This window comes from Periophthalmus magnuspinnatus, chromosome 3 (assembly GCF_009829125.3).
Source record: "Periophthalmus magnuspinnatus isolate fPerMag1 chromosome 3, fPerMag1.2.pri, whole genome shotgun sequence".
NCBI classification, from domain to species: domain Eukaryota; kingdom Metazoa; phylum Chordata; class Actinopteri; order Gobiiformes; family Gobiidae; genus Periophthalmus; species Periophthalmus magnuspinnatus.
This window is the reverse complement of record NC_047128.1, coordinates 8,484,793-8,502,591: the sequence shown is the minus strand read 5'-3', so window position 1 is coordinate 8,502,591 and position 17,799 is coordinate 8,484,793. Positions and strand designations below refer to the sequence as shown.

At 40.3% G+C, this 17,799-nt stretch overlaps 1 protein-coding gene across 1 annotated transcript in view; it reads right to left on the bottom strand.

Moving 5' to 3' along the window:
- Positions 1 to 2,938: 2,938 nt before the first annotated feature.
- The window catches only part of LOC117391745 (monoacylglycerol lipase ABHD2-like), a 61,627-nt gene continuing 46,766 nt past the window's right edge, over positions 2,939 to 17,799 (bottom strand). The window contains exons 10-11 of the mRNA XM_033989654.2: positions 9,844 to 9,928; positions 2,939 to 7,134 (exon numbers count right to left, since the gene is read on the bottom strand). Coding sequence (XP_033845545.1) covers positions 6,923 to 7,134; positions 9,844 to 9,928 — 297 coding nt within the window. The 3' untranslated portion in view covers positions 2,939 to 6,922. The remainder of the gene's footprint in view (positions 7,135 to 9,843; positions 9,929 to 17,799) is intronic.

The window sequence follows — 17,799 nt, the reverse complement described above, 5'->3', positions numbered from 1 at the left end:
CAAACACTGACAAAAAAAGTTTTAAGATTATAAAAAGTATAAAATGGATTTAACCCCTTACCATTCTGGGTCATTTTGGTGAAATTGCCTTTGTTTTGAAATTAAAATGATCACCATTATTGAACCCCCAGTAGTAAATACACAAGTTTGGGGTCTTTGTAAAGGTAACACCCTATAGTTTTACCCACTGGTGTCAGAATCACTGTAAGTATGTCTGGTAAGCATCTATACACTTTGGAACACACATAAAAAATAATTTTTCTCATCTTCGCCTACATTTTTTTGTTGAAATGAAGGTGTAGAAAGCTGCAGTAGGTAGCTGGGGACAAAATACACTATATCTCAACTGAAAATGTTGTTGACCACTCACCTTTCAAATTTGAGGTCAATATGTATAAAAATGCGAGTTCTACACTCATTTTATTTTCCGTTTTTATTTTATCATTAGTAAGTCCAGGTCTCTCCAAATCTATCCAAATGGAGGCATTTGGAGAATGTTTGGAAAAAATGCAATAACCTTTGAATGTTTCAACCGACAGACATCAATGAGCCTCTACTGAAAGCTCACACTGAGAGGAATCTGTATCTGCACACCCAGCTGCTCTATTACTGTACATTTATATATATCATATCAAAACACAATATAAAATGTATATTTGTATATAAAATATAGTCAAAACAAGTGGTATGGGTCAAAATAAATATATATTTACAAACTACACACTGCAAACAGTGAACAAACACACACACTGCAAAATGTAAAAAAACACACACTGGAAACTGAAAACACACTATACATGATTGTAAAGTGTGCCAGTCATTATGCGACAGTGGCTCAGTGGTGTCCTTAGGCAAGACACTTCACCCAAGTGGTGTGTACGTGAATGGTTGGAGGGGCGCAGCTAATGCTAATGATTACACATGATATATTTGACCCACAATTAAGTCAATAGCAGAATAAACCACGAACAGGAACAGCATCCATCAAAACATAAGGTCCTGAATCTCAATCGTCACTCGGTTCCACAAATCGCTCCAGGTCCGAGATACCTCAAGGTTAACTTGCACAAACATACACAGTGTCCTCGGTTGTGTACTGATTTTGTTTTGTCCGTTTCGTCATGTTTAAAATGCAAATGCTGTAAACGCTGCAAAACAGTGCGTAAAATAATAATAATAATAATTTTCCGCGCGGATCTTTACATCCAGTCTCCTCCTTTTACGGGCACAGCATACTTCGTCTGTTTACGGGAAACCATTGCATGTCATGCATCGTTGTATTCCGCTGCTCATTGGCTGTAAGAGGAAAACATCACTAAACATTTGTAATGTAACTGCTTGATTCTACAAGGGGGAGAGTGGGGCGTAAACTTTCAGTCATCTGTAGCACTCATTCACTGTCCGGGGCTCCAGTAACCCACAACCCCCACCTTATTGGCCAACTTTGGTGTCATTCACTAGCTAACAAGTTTGTTTTGCACTGAGGAAAAAAGTTAGCGCTGTCAAAAGTTTATTATGCTTGTATGATGGAGTATAAGGGTCACTTAAATAAAATAAATTATGCGGGTGCTACGAGAATAAAGTCGTAATTTTATGAGAACATAGGCTGCTGTGCGTGAATGAGTGACTAGTGCATTATGAAGAATTTGGAGCATTTTGTTCAGATATAGCATTTTCTTCCAAATCTGTATGGTTCCTCTGACTAAACAAACTCAAATGCTGGCAGTGTCCCTTCAAAGTACTTGATACTTGATACATACTGATGAAAGTGTGGTGATGGTGGGCTAAAAGACACAGTATGCGTATGCGTAAACCCCAGTTGAAAGTATATCTGAACAAAATGCTCCAAATACTCCATAATGCATAACACACTACTCACTCATTCACGCACAGCAGCCTATATTCTCATAAAATTACGACTTTATTCTTGTAATATTACGACTTTTTTCTCATAGTACTATGACTTTATTCTCATAAAATTACGACTTTTTCAGGCTTTGATTTTATTCTGGTAAAATTGCGACTTTATGCTCGTAATTTTGCGACTTTATGCTCGTAATATTGCGACTTTATGCTCGAAATATCGCGACTTTATGCTCGAAATATTGCGACTTTATGCTCGAAATATTGCGACTTTATGCTCGAAATATTGCGACTTTATGCTCGAAACATTGCGACTTTATGCTCGAAACATTGCGACTTTATTCTCGTAATATTGCGACTTTATTCTCGTAATATTGCAACTTTATTCTCGTAATATTGCGACTTTATTCTCGTAATATTGCGACTTTATTCTCGTAATATTGCGACTTTATTCTCGTAGCACCCACATAATTTATTTTATTTAAGTGACCCTTATACTCCGTCGAATGCTTGAAATCGACAAAAGAAATGCAAAAAAGTGACGGAGCAGATTTCACGTTGAGGCAGCAGATTGGACATGCAGGATCTAACATCTTTTGTGGACATAATTTCTTCACTGCATTATATTCTCTGGACCTGTACGGAACAAATGAGACCCATTTTCTGTGAATATGTTGATGTTTAACAGAACCAGAGCGCTCAAAGTTAAGTGATGTCCAAATCCACATTTCTAACTTCTCTGTAAAAACGGCTTTCCTGTCAGCACTGTGGTGATTGCAGGTGAAAATGGTTTGCATATTCAGAAAGATGAGAGCTATAGATTTCATTTGATTTGTAGATTGGTGACGCAGAAATATACGTACATTGCTGTAAAGTTGTAAAGGCGAACGTTGAGGGGTTAAACAGCACATTTTTGAGGAGCCTGTGATCAATACATTCATTTATGGTCCTGTTTAGGTGTAAAAAAACAGTTGGCTAATGCTAGCTCGCTTGTGACTGTAATTTTATGTGTGAGAGCAAGTACACAGCAATCTCTATTACAGTACACACAATACACAGAGGCAATACTTCTTTTGAGAAAATAATTTATTTTTCAACCATAACCATATTTCCCCACATATATTTTATTTTCAACAAAAGTACCCAGTGATCGACATCAGTGAGCATGACTGAATGTGTCTGGATAAAATTAAATAGCAAATTAAACACAACAAAAAACTGTAAATAAGCTGAAAAAACTTACAATGGATTTGGAAAGATGCAGGCACATCAAAAATGCTGGGCTAAAAACTCAATTATGATAAAACAATACAGTATAAGATTGGTCGAATAGTGACGTCTTATTGCCTGAAAGTGTCCCCCTGGTCCCTTAAAATAGTTACATCTCTATATTATATATTTATCCATCAATGGAACACTTCTTGACATAGATTTTTGGTCAGTCACTAACTCACTCTACAATAAAAATGCTAAACAAAATACAATGGGAAAAAAATAATAAAAACTTACATCCAATTTGACAAAAATGTGAAAAAAAGGGAGGCAAATATATGATCAATAGTAGAGTGGTTCTTATGGCCTGGCTGCAGGCTGATGCTGGTGATACGGGCCAAGGCTTGGGGCCTGGTCTGTACTGTGAGGGGCCCCTGACTCCTGACTTTACTGTACTGCACTGTGAGGGGCCCTCGACTATACTGCATGGTACTGTACAGTGAGGGGTCCCTGACTCTGTGGTGAGGGCCCTGAACTGGGCATGTGGGCCTCAGGACTGGCACTTGAAGTGATGTTTCCCTGACAGCAGATGGCACCACAGAGTTTAGAAAAATGAGGATGACACAAGAAGACATGTAGATTTGCCTGCACACCTTGTAATATCGCGTGAACGCAGTTTGTTCCATTCTAACATTCTAGAATCTCTAGCATTTAAACTGAGCTGAAGGATATCTCAGAATTCTATGGTGGAATTAGCTGTTTAGCTGTCAGATTTTCATTTCATGTGGATAAGCTTGATAAGATGTTGAACTTTGTAAGACGGATTCTTACAAAGTTCAACATCTTCTCTGTCAGCACATAGGAGTTAACCTTGCACAACAAGACGGATTCTCACGATATTTGTGAGAATCCAACTTAAGATAGTCCCGCTGTAAGGATCAAATTTGCCAAGCAGCCGGCAGACCAATCACAGAGCAGTACTGAGGTTTGTGCAGAAGCCAGCTGTTGTGACTCTTCAACCAATCAGATTCAAATAGTCATCACGTCTTTCCACCTTTTCCCATTCACTCTCAGCGAGAACCATTCCAGACTGATAAATGTGTAGAACTCAGTTAAGAGTGCTACACATATTAATCTGTGAGCCAGGTTACAAAGGAACGAGAGTGAAATGAAAATCTAACAGTATCTTCAGAAAGTGGTGCCATTACTCATCACCCAAGACAAGTACGAGCCATTTCCTAAATGATAAGGTTAATTGTAGGTCATACATTTGGATATTTCTTTCGTAAAGAGTGAATCCCCCATAGAATTATACAGGCCCCTCCCTCCATCTGAAATGATGACATCATAAAATTCCTATCTGAGAACCGTTCTTTGTGTGATAGCAGTATACACATGGCCCTAGACAGTTAAGTCATTAGAAAAGCTTTAGTGCTATGAATGTTTGATACTTTTGTCCTGATTTGCACCACTAGTTAAACACATAAGGCATTGGAAGTTATGAACATGTCTTATCGTCCCAGCTTCTCAAGAGATTATCCTGTTCCATGTTTTGGTCTGCTGTTTCAGGTTTAGCGGCCCAATCCTGTCATCCCCCTGCTTTCACAGCCCCATCGCCTCAGTGTGTCTTCCCTTACAACAACACACACAGGTGGAGGAGGAGTGCCAACATGCCCCAGGAGCTGCCCTTGGAGGCTGCCCCTGGAGCTGCCCCAGGATGCTGCCGGACGTGTCTATCACACAGTGCGATGTCTAAGTGCACTCTCAGATGTGGAGTCAGTGGCTCACAGGCCTCACAGCTCAGTCAGTCTGGCCCACACAAGCAACAGTAGCTCAACTTAAACAACTTGTGCTGGATTTTATTACTTTTTATCTATGCCAACTAGGCTTTGGTTTTAATGGCAGATTCACATGGGAACCATTAAAAGCTATCAAAGTTATGGTAGGACCAGTATGACTCAAGGCATATATAAAGAGCAAATTTTTGCTCAAAATAATTTGTTATAGAATTTAAGGACATTATTATTGTTCAGGGCCATCTACTAAAATCTAATTTGCAAGTACTAGTATCAAAAAGTACCCTAACTGAAAGTACGTGGCCCCATCACTTTGACACCCATGCATAGATTGGGTCATGTGTCTTGATACAACAATAGTAAGGCAAGATCAAACCCTAATTGTGAAGATTGATGTTGCTCATCTTAAGTATAATGTTGTGAATAATCTGAACAGCAAATCATCTGGACCAAAAAGTGTGATGTAAAACTATGAAAAAGGATTCTTCAAACATTAGCTCAAAGTGTCAAATGGTGGACCAGATGTTCAGCTAATCACAGAGCCCACTACAAAGTACAGAGGTCAATGAAGACACTCTCCCTCAGCTTCATAGAGGTTATGCACTGACAGTCTTGTTCTGATGCATTTTCCGACAAAACTGAGTGATATGGCATGTTAAGATAAAATACACTTCAACTTGCCCTACAACAATTTCCATAACACATGAACTCAGAAACATCAAGGAGAGAAAGGTTCAGTTCAACTGTGTCTGATCCCTAAGTCTGTATCAGTAATAAATGTGAGCATATCCTGCAGTTACTGTTTAGCTAACTGTTACTAAAGTAAACAGTGGTAGAAACCCAGTTATGTCGTGGTATATGCCAGGTACAAGCCAAATATTAAGCAGAGTTGTAGTTTTAGCAACTCTGTCACACTGTAGATGTGTTTTGAGCTCTTTCAGGAGAAAAAGCCATCCCACTCAAAGCTAAGACTCCAAATGGTGCGATGTCACCTCTATAGAACATATACTCCTACACTCTCCTTCTCCTACAATCCTCTGATAATCTCCCATCTGTACTGATGCCCAAGACAAGTGTAAAGTGCACTGAGAAAGCCCATGGGAATGTGGTCTGGCTCAGCCCTGGCTAAAGGTTCACACCATTTAAAGTACAGCCATTTCACAACAGGCCTTCAGTACATGGAAAAGCATTACTGCACTACTGCATGTGTACTACTGTAAAAACCACAGACTGCACTGAGGGAACCTAAACAACACAAGGCCAGAACATGCATAGCTCCACTAAGTCACACTTTCAGAAGAAGACATGGCAAAAATGAAAATCTTCTTTTAATTTAAATAGCTTGAATTCAAAATTTGAATCTGGGTTTGAGTTATTTGATTAGGTGACATTTAACTGTGTGTATGATGTAACATTTAAAAGCCTTGCACCAGATTTTCTCCATGTATTTGAGCAAAATATGTCTTGGTCCATAACAGATATATTGGAATAACGTTGGACTACTGCAAACGTGAAAAACAGAACTAGTTCATTTTAAAGACAGGAACAGTGTCTTTAACTTGTTTCAGGATATTTCTGACAGATTTCAAAGTAATTTAGCTTGAAAAGGTTACATAAATCTGGAACAATTTTCTGACCCCACTGGTAAATAAATGTGTCTTGAAATGTATTAAAAAATTTCACATCATAAAAATCCCGACCCTAATCTATAACCATAACTAGTCAATACTAATAAATAAAATTTTATATGCAGAATTCATCATTTTAACTGCAAGAAATTCATTTTTTGCCATGTAGAAGACAGCAGGCGACAGCCAGAAGATAGGGCCTCAGCAGATAGCACTTTCTTCACTTCTCCTGGAGGATCTTGTGCTCTTAAAAAAAGAAGTTTGAATTCACCCCTCAGCATATGAAAGTCTCCATTAGCAGACTTGTTCAAACTGGCTTTAGTTATAGTTTGTATATTGTGAAGTGTAAAGGCATGAGTGGGCCAGGAGAGGGCAGCACCAGAAGAGCGCAGTTGTTCAGGTTTGGTTCCTCTGGTGGGCTCTCTATGCTTTCTGCTCCAGGCATGCCTCCTCCTGGCTCTGTGGGCTGCTTTGGCACTGCACTTTCTGCTTTTCCCACTGGCTGATGGCATTAGCATAGCCCACGATAACCTTGTCCATCCAGGTGAGCGGCTGTGGGAAGAGCACGGCGCCCTCGAAGAAACCAAGATGGCCGCCATGGAGTGTCAGCGCAAATATGACATTGGGCTTCTTGGCTGGAGGGGACACAGAAGTGGGTTATCAGACTAAACGGGCTCGGTCAACGATTTTCCAGCTATTCTAATTCTATGAAAAATACTTTATCGTCCTGTTATTGCAATGTATATTATATAATCAAAAAACAAATGCTCCATTCACATATTGACTGGTTTAGTTAGCATAGATAAAACTCCTGACTTATGTGCAGTTTTAAGCCCATAAACCATCACCGGACTTGCGATCACGAACGTATGGCTCTATTAACATAGCATTCACAGAGGGTACTGCATTTGTTTATTTTGCTAAAGTTCAAAATAAACAAATAGCTCATGGCTAGTGGGCAGGCAGTGGATCTGGATCTGCATGACGCCACACATTTATATCATCCACTCAAGAAGGTGAAGTCTGATGTGTGGAATTATTATTGCTTTGAAAAATAAGACCAACAAGGCGATGAGCTACCTTCTGCAGAGCCTGCCGAAAAAAACTTGCGACTTCGGGGGCAAACATGAGCAGCTTGCATGCACATTTGTGAGACAACGATTCTGAATTGTTTGACAAACTTGAGTTGAAAATATCCGTCGTAAGTAACATACCATGTGAAATAAAGGACTGAATGTAGTTTGTGTTAGTTTGGATTTGTATGAATAATGGTATGCATTTGTGTCAACTTTCCTATTGCTCAGTTAGCGCTAGCTAAATAGCATTCTGCACAGCTGATGCCTGCGATGCCAGCATATTCTTTATTATATCCCTTTTCTGGGGGCTTTCTCAGGTTGGTTCCTATGTTTTTTTTTATAGTCAATAGTTATATAATAATGACACATTTATTATTCATTCATTGTTACTTTCACTTGCAGCAAAAAAAAACAACAAAAAAACAATAAAGGTGATCACTCAGACACCTGCAAACTGAACCTTGGTTTAATAATTATTGTGATAATGTCATTAATTGCAATTATTTTGGTCAAAATAATAGTGAGTCTAAATTTTAATTTCGTCCCATCCCTCCTGGAGACTGATCCCAACCTCAGCACAAGAAAGACTGCTCACTGGTCAACTTGTTGCTGTCCCCAGATCCTCTCCTGCTCAGGATCAGTACCATAGGTCATACATAGTAGTGCTGCTCGAGTCAAGAATTTAGTACTTGTCTGAAATGGCAAACACACTCACAGCAAACAATGTAGAATCTTTGGAACTAAAACAGCTTGCATGAAGTCTACCTGATGCGACGTGCGAACGTGCTCTAGACGAGTCCGACTGACTATGAGCACTATCCACAGTTTTTGATACGTGACTTGTTTTTTCCTGCTGGAGCATCACTTTTATACTAACTATGTGTTTAAACTGTAGTAATAACGTGGCTTCTCCATGTGCATAGAACAACGTGTGCACTTTTCTCTTCTCTCCCTTTTTTCATTTGGAGCTGGAAATCTAGTTGCACTCATGGGATATTGTTGCAATCTTTGCAGAGCTAAACACATAGAGATGCAAAATCTACAGCCCTCATTTAGGGCTCCAAATCTTTAAGAGAGCTTATTGTGCTGACTTGCCATATTATAGTGAATGAGTGTTTGGACCTGTCCCACCCTCACCCGCTGTGGACTTCTTATTGAACTATCTGACCATCCACTGTTACAGTTCACCAGCATATCACTATGACAGAACTGGAACCTGTAATCTGTAGTATAGCCAACATCAGAAGCTGGACACTCCTCATGTTGCTATATGTACTTATCCTCTGCACGGGGGTTGTTCTTTACCAGTGGTTCTTAACCTTGTTGGAGGTACTAAACCCCACCAGTTTCATATGCACATTCATCAAACCCTTCTTTATTGAAAAATAAAATATGATTTTTTTCAAATTCAATACACATGCAGAGGCATGGGGCTCTTTAAATATGTTACTGTCATTTCGGTAATGTGCTTCCGTGGTCCCTCGAAGATGTCCAGTCAGAGTGCAGTTGTCGCCAAGATCCTCCCAGTCAATGCCGGGGCAGCACTCTGGTCGAGTCTTATGCTGTGTCTCAATTCACCAAAGTGCCCTTAAATGCGCCGTTCGAACAGTGCATTTAAGTCGGATGGGTACTACGATAGGCACATCGAAGGGTGCATTTGTCAAATTGGGACACGGACGACTTCTGGAGACGCTCACAGTCCGCAAATCATATGAGTCGGGTGTGTGTCTTGACCTCCGCCCAACCCCTGAGACTGACTCACCGAACCCCTAGGGTTCGATTGAAACCAGGTTAAGAACCACTGCTCTATACTGAGGCTCAGTCAATTTTTACTGGGAGGTTCTAGTGACGTTCCTGCTCTTTTACCTGCCCCATGTGTGCTAATGCTCAGCTGTGCTACCCGCCTCATTTGTGCTAATAATAATAATACATTTTATTTGTATTGCACTTTACATTTCAGAGAAATCTCAGAGTGCTATAGACACAGAAGAAACATAAAAACATTATAAATCAGAGAAAGTAATAAACATATAAAAAGACATTACAATTTAATTTACATTTGCAGACATTAATTAGCAGCAAAAAAAAAGTTAAAAAGTCATAAAACTTGATAAGACTTTTTAAACAAGAGTGTCTTAAGGCCTTTTTTAAATGCCCTGCTCTGCTCCCCGCCTCTTGTGGGTTAATGCTATGCTCTGCTACCTGCCTCGTGTGCTAATGCCCTGCTCTGTAACTTGCCTCATGTGGGCCAATGCCGTGCTCCATTACCTGCCAGAGTGCGAGGGATGTTGAGCAGAGAGTCGTGCACCAGAGGGTCGTCTGTAGAGTTCAAGAGCAGCAGAGGAACATTTACCTGGGTGAAACAGAGGACAGTCATGGATATGTACAGGGACATACAGGGGCATACAGGGACATGAGAGACAGAGAGAACAAGAGTAGGATAGTCAGGGACAAATGGGGACACGAGACACAGAGAGTACAGTTAGAGACATATACAGAGGTGTACAGGGACATGAGCCACAGAGAACAGTTAGAGAGATACAGTTGAAACCAGAAGTGTACATGCACTATATAAAAAGACACCTTTCCTCACTGTCTCACATGAAATCAAACTAAACTCTTCCTGTTTTAGGTCAATTAGGAATAACAAAATTGTTCCTATTTGCTTAATACAAGAATGAGAGAAGGATTGTTTAAGAGAACCTTTCATTACTTTCTTCAAAGTCAGAATTTTGTATACATTTCATTAGTATTTTGTTCCATTGCCTTTATGACTTGGGTCAAATGTTTTGGATGTCCTTCCACAAGCTTCTCAGAATATTTGGTAGGAAGTCTGGGCCATTCCTCCTGACAGAACTGGTGTAACTAACTGAGCCAAGCTTGTAGGCCGCCTTGCTTGCACACGCCTTTTCAGGTCTGCCCAGGGCCAGCCCAGCCTATAAGCAGACTAAGCAGCTGCTTAGGGCCCCGAGGCCACCGGAGGGTCCCCGAGAGCCCATACATTTATATTGAGAATGGGAAAGTTTTTGTTCTGAAAACTAAATGGCGCTCGGGTGTTTATACTAGTCTAAATATCCTTAAACGACTAAACTAAATATTCATTTTCTTCTGCTTATCCGGGGCCGGGTCGCGAGGGCAGCAGTCTAAGCAGGGATTCCCACACTTCCCTCACCCCAGACACATCTGGTGGGACCCCAAGGCATTCCCAAGCCAGCCGAGAGCGTCCCTCCAGTGTGTCCTGGGTCTTCCCCGGGGCCTCCTCCTGGTGGGACATGCCCAGAACACCTCCCTAGGGAGGCATCCAGGAGACATCCTGAGCAGATGCCTGAGCCACCTCAGCTGGCTCCTCTCGACATATAGGAGCGGCGGCTCTAATCCAAGCTCCTCCCGTGTGACCAAGCTCCTCATCCTATCTCTAATGGTGCATTCACACCGGAGCGTCAGGGGCATCGAGTTCACATGCAAAGTCTATGGTGGATGCGCGTCTTGGCCATCCTGCGTTTTTGCAGCACGTCTTCAAGCGTCAGAGTGGCGCGAATCTGGTCTTGATGTGGCGCGTCTTGAGCGTCCAGGTATCGGACACTTTGTTCACGCATCCAAAAGTTGAAAAAGCTGAACTTGTTGCCGTTCGGCGCGCAGCGTCAACCAATCAGAGACTACGCTCCATTGACAAAGCAACGTCATTATCCGGAACTAGTAGAAAGACATCAGCCACAAACAAGCAGCAACTTAATAATACTGGGCACACTGGCTAGCTTAAAGGCTAGTCACGGACCCAGACACGCTGCAGAGCCGATCGCCTGCTCAAGGTTTTATGTAATAAATACACTTAAGTCGCTCTCTCAACTTGGGCTGCATCGTTTCAAGCACACAGGGAAAACAAAACATCCAAAGGCACTCGCAGATCGCAATGGACACTTTGGCATCCAGAGCTCATGACCATAGGTAACTAAGACTAAAAAAGTTAGTGAAGTTTAGTTTATCTAAAGTACGGGACAATGGATAAAGAACTCAGAGGAAGATCGTTTTGGGGAAAGGACTTTTCAAAGAGGACGCGAAATATGTCCCCAGTTTACACTATTGGACCTGCAGGATAAAACAGTGAGAAACCTCTCTTTGTTACATCTGCTGGTACACTCTTAGAATACTTCGTTTGAGGCTGTTTTAAATCACTTTACTGAAATTAATATTGTTAAGTATAATTAAAATATAATTTATTTAGATCACTACGTGGTACTTCTTGAGTAATATGATTTTGAAGTAAGTGTACCCTTGTTAAAGTACATGTTTTGGCTACTCTGTCCAATTCTGCATTTTATGACAAAGAATTGATAAATATAAGCCCACTTAAGTCAACTGGAACACATTAAAATGCACCGGAAACCAAGAAAAAAAAAGTGCCTCGAAGCCTCTCGAAGGGCGTTCATGTTTTGGTTGATGGGGGAAACCGGAGTACCCGAAGGAAACCCATCCAGACACGGGAATAAACATGCAAAACTCCACACAGAAAGGCCTGGTGACCTGGGGATCGAACCAAACCTTCTTGCTGTGAGGCATGAGTGTTGCCACCGTGCTGCTTACACACAAAAACAAACAGGATAATCACATAATAATAATTAAAGCTGCAAGCGGCATTGAACGGCCCTCGCGGGCCGTGCTTCGCACTCGGCCGACCTGGCACTCCCTTTGGGTGGTGCTGACGTGCCACTTGTCCCTTCTTTATTGGGGCTTTGGGCTGCATTTGGCACCAAACAAGTGAAAAGACATTGGAAGTGCTTAGGCACATAATGCAAAAACATGTTTTTTCCAGGCGTCGCCATGGCAACACCGTGCAAAATACAAACTTGTCCCCCCGGACTTTTTTGTCGGGGACGACCTGAAGAATGACTGTGCTAAATTTTATGTTCGTCGTTGACGGTAATAAGTCGTTACAAGATTTTGAAATGTAATTAAGATAACATGGGCTCTTTTGCGCATCGCCATGGCAACACAGTGAAAAATATGACATGGGTCTGAATGACTTTTTTGATCAGGATGACATGAAGAGCCATAGTGCCAAATTTCACATTATTCCATGAAACTAATATTGTTCCCATGAATGGGAAAAATTGGGAGGTTTCCCGTTAGGATAACATTGGCAGTTTGGCACATCGCCATGGGAACACGGAGCAAAAAAACACATGGAAGTGATTGACTTTATTGAGTTGGATGACCCAATGGAATTTTGTGTCACATTTGGTAACATTTGGGAAAACTAAATTTTTGGCCTTCCATACAAATATATTAGATGTTCTGTAGGGGGCGCTATCATACCAATTTAGTTTCTATCATAATGAGTAGCTTTAGGACAGAAGGTTTTACAACTGATTCGAATTTGACCAAAATCGGACTTTGCATGCGCAAACGGGAGCAAATTTTGACTTTTGAAAATTGCAAAAATTCCGATGCAAATTTGCGGCTTCGCCGCACAGAAACCGTAATAGGCGTCATCATAAATTGGATAAGTTTTGATTCCCCACTTGTCTAGATGATGTACAGTGATTTTCAGCCCTGCAAGTAGAGTGCCTTCAGAGGAGTTGACGAAAATGCGACGTCAGCGAAAACGCTGACTTTGCATTTTGGAATTTGCCTGAAGAATCACTGTGCCAAATTGTATGTTCGTCATTGACGGTAATAAGTCATTATAAGACTTTGAAATGTACGAAAATTTGGAAATTTTCTCATTAGGATAACATGGGCTCTTTCATGCATTGCCATGGCAACCCAGTGAAAAAAATGGCATAGGTCACATTGACTTTTTTGATCAGGATGACATGAAAAGTCATGGTGCCATATTTCCAAGACTCTGTCCAAACATCCACACTATTCCCTAATTAGGACACTATTTAGGGATCACGTCATTTTTAGTGGTGTCCTAATGTCCAGTAGATGAAAAATTTCCCACAAAACACTTTGAAAAGTACCGGGCATCAGTGGTCACTACACTGGTCAATATAGACCACAATGCACTGCGAGAGTTGGAAAAACAACAGAGCTACAATACAACTGAATGAAGCAGAAAGAAGTGCTGTTGTATAACACTGTTGATCCTGATTATGGTTAAAACAGTCTTAAATAAACCATTTTGGTTTAAAATAGCAACAATTTCCACATCTCAGTTTAAAAAAAAATATATATATATAATAATCCAATCCATTTGCTTGAGGTCCAGCTTGAGGCTAACTAGTATGATATATTATATAGTATGATATTAATCCATAACTATTTGTGTGCCAGTCAAATCTGATCATTATTTATGACAGAGATCAAGTTTTAGCAGAGTTTCGCCTTTATACTTTTTTCACCCAGACACAGAGTCACATGACCTGATTGTAATGAGCTGTGTGTCCGAATCACTCTGTGAAGGAGTGCACTATATAATCTGCTTAAAGAGTGTGGGGTTACGTAGTGAGCATTTAAATCCCTCAATGATATGTGTAACTAATCAGTTCATTTCATTCAATTTTATTTTTAAGAGAATAAATACAATTCTACATAGATAGATATTATGATACGTTTATTAGATGCTATTTGGCCATAATATGGATTGGTGAAACAAAAGACTGGAGAATTTTTTGAAAAAAACAAAACAAAACATTCAGCCATTTTGTAAGGTTTGGTCAAACAAAAGACTGGAGAATTTTTGAAAAAAAAAAAAAAAAAAAACATTCAGCCATTTTGTAAGAGTTGGTCAGACTCAAGACTTTTGAATCAAAACAAAATTTTGTATGTGCAAAATTTCAAATGTCTATGTCAAACTTTGCAAAAAAAAAAAAAAAATGCATTGGAGTTTTAGGGGGCACTACTGAGTAATTTTTCAAAATTTTTATAAACACAGGTCAAAAGAAAAAAAATTTCATCAGTATTGAATTTTGGGTGCAATAAAATTAACTTTTCGTTAACATTCAGAGGGTCAAAAGTGGCTTCAATCCGGCCACCAAAATAATAATAATGGAATTTTTTTTTTCCACCCACTATTTTTCTCCTAAACCATAAAAGCTACAGTCATGTGACTTTCTCACATTGTGCCCCATCACAAATAAGGCCCCTGTGAATTTTTTCACATGTCCACGACAAATCGATTGTTTTCTACGAATTTTTGAAAATGAAATTTGAGGAGGGCGCTAGCGAGCCATTTTGTGAGAGTCCCTTGATTTGCATATCATTGCATTCAGCTCACAATTTTGCATAAACGCTGTATTAGCGTTTTCCCAACAAAAAATGTGTGAAAGAGAAATATTTTATTGAAATTTTCCAAAAATTGCAATTTTGTTGAAAATTCACCCTGACCACACCCAAAGTCATAATCAAAATGTAATTGATAATCTTTAATCACACATGGGTTTAGTGCAGTGGTTTTTAACCTAGGTTCGATCGAACCCTAGGGGTTCGGTGGAGGTCAAAACACGCACCCGACTCATATGATTAGCGGACTGCAAGCGTCTCTAGACGTTGGCCCAATTCAACAAATGCACCCTTTGATGTGTCTATCGAAGTACCTGCCCAACTTAAATGAGCCGTTTGAATACTGCTCACGCCTCAGACACAGCTCACAGTCCTGCGTAAAGACACAGCCCTGATTTTCAGACGCTGTGCGCAGGAGCAGGAGGATCAGGAGGACGTAACTTTCGTCCGTCCCTCATGACGCGCTAAAAAGCTTGTCCGTAGATGTATAATGAAAATCCTAATAGGAAATTGCCACAGAAATCTATTTGATGTAGTAACAAGTTTATTATATCTGTGATAGATCTGCTCTTGTCTCCGCAATGACGTATCACGTATAACACATCAGACATGTCAGTGAAAATGAGCCAAAACAAAAGTCTATGGAGAGCTTTTTAACAAAGGAGAAAAGGCCAACTGAGGAGCCAGAAGATAAATTTAAGAGACAACACCAGGAGTCCTACTTAAATATGGGTTTGTCGCCACAGGTGATTCTCACGTGCAGAGTCCGCTCTGCGTAATATGTGGGAAAAGCAAATGAGGCAATGAAACCTTCAAAACTGCTTTGGCACATGGAGACCAAGTACCTGGGATTAAAAGATAAGCCTTTAGAGTTTTTTGAAAGAAACTGTGGAGCAGACTAGACATAATCACACTGCGGGTGTCATTGTCTCTCATCACTCCTTGATGGGACCACCTCATCCCAAAGACACAAACGCAGGACTCCCTCTGATGCAGCGGTTTGGTGAGTTGTATTTTTTATGCACTTAACTTATTTTTGCCATATTTATCTGCCACGTGTCAAAGGCTTGTCCGTGAAAATAAAACCTACATTATTCCGTTGCATTATTATTATAATTATATACTATGTTATCTTCATTTTAGATGTCAAAAAGTATTTGCGGCTCCCAGTGTTTTATTTTCTGTGGAAACTGGGTCCAATGGCTCTTTGCGTGTTAAAGGTTGCCGACCCTGTAGCGTGATGGAAATTAGGTGATCGGTGTGTGTTAAAATGTTAAAAATAATAAATAGCATAAATACAATAAGTTCATTATTTAAATACATAAGGTTCAAAATTTAAATAATTTCAGTGTCTACCACACTGAATGTATTTAATTATTTAATTAAAAAAGGTCATGTCTTTGTAAAAAGGTATATATGTAATTTGTTGTGATTTGTTGTATGCATTTTATTGGTTTTATTCTTTGAACACAGTGATGTTAATGCACAGTTCATTTTGTGCACCAGTAAAACACACATATGTCTTGAATTTGAAAAAAAAAATATATATATATATATTTTTCAATAAACAAGGGTTCGGTGAAAGTGCATATGAAACCGGTGGGGTTCAGTACCTCCAACAAGGTTAAGAACCACTGGTTTAGTGGGATTTGACCAAATTTGAAGTGTTTGTGATGAAAACTGTGCGAGAAAATGTCCTGAATGCGAGGGTGTGCACTTTTGTCATTCCCGGGTTTGATCCAATATGGCCGACTTCCTGTACATTTTAGGGCGGGGCCACAATATCATTTTTATCATGTCCAGACATGTTCTATTTTTTATGTGAGTTTCAGATTTTTACGTTGACTCCCATTGGCCCTATGAAAATCAAAGTTTGAGGTGGCGCTACCGAGTCATCTTTCGTTATTTTTTCTCACTGCCATGTCGGGGCGTGTTTACCACTTGATTTTTGCCATTTTCCATGCTCTGGACATGGTTTTATTGAGTCCCTCGCCGGGACGTTGTCCCAGGCTCGGGCCTAATAATACATTTTATTTATAATGCACTCTTGATTAAACAAAATCCCAGAGTGCTACAATGAAAGAACATTAAAATGCTAATTGCTAAAAACATCAGCAGTACACTTTTCTAAATAAAAATGTCTTTAAATTAGCTTTAAAAAAAAGTCCAGGCTCTGTGTGGCTCTCAGCTGGGCAGGGAGGCAATTTACAGTTGCAGTGCAGCTGAAGAGAAGGCTCCGTCCCCCATTGTATGGAGCCTGGTGGGGGGGACTTGGAGGAGCATGCTGCCTGTAAATCTGATGGTGCAGATTGGGGATTGTGCAGTGATCAGGTCTTGCAAATAAAGTGGCGCCTGACTGGTGATACATTTATGCGTCAACAGAAGAATTGTGTATTTGATCTGGGATTTAACAGGTAGCCAATGCAGTGATTTAAGAATGGGAGTGACATGTTCAAATTTCCTGGCCTTCATTAGAATTCTGGCGGCACTGTTTTGAATGTATTTGCAGTTTTTCAATGTCCTTGGCAGGTATCCCAATATAAAGTCCATTGCAGTAATCCAACCTTTAGGAGATAAGGGCGTGGACAAGTTTCTCTGTGTCTGGGAGGTTTAGAAGGAGGCGGAGTTTGGAGATGTTCCGTAGATGGTGAAACGATGTCTTGCACAGGTGTTTTATGTGGTTACTGAGAGTCAACTGTGGATCCAACTGAACCCCCAGGTTAGTGACTGAAGAGGAGAGACTAATGACCTGACCATCAAAGGTGAACTGTGATATAGGAAAGGAACAGGAGTGCCTCGGTTTTACTACTGTTTAACTGAAAGAAGCTGCTGTTCATCCATGCCTTTACCTCCTCAAGGCATGCAGTGAGTCGTGACAGAGCTTCAGATGGGCTTGGGGCAGTTCTGATGTACAACTGCGTGTCATCAGCATAACAGTGAAAGGACAACCCATATCTGCTAATGACATCACTAAGGGGTAGCATGTAGATGGTAAAAAGG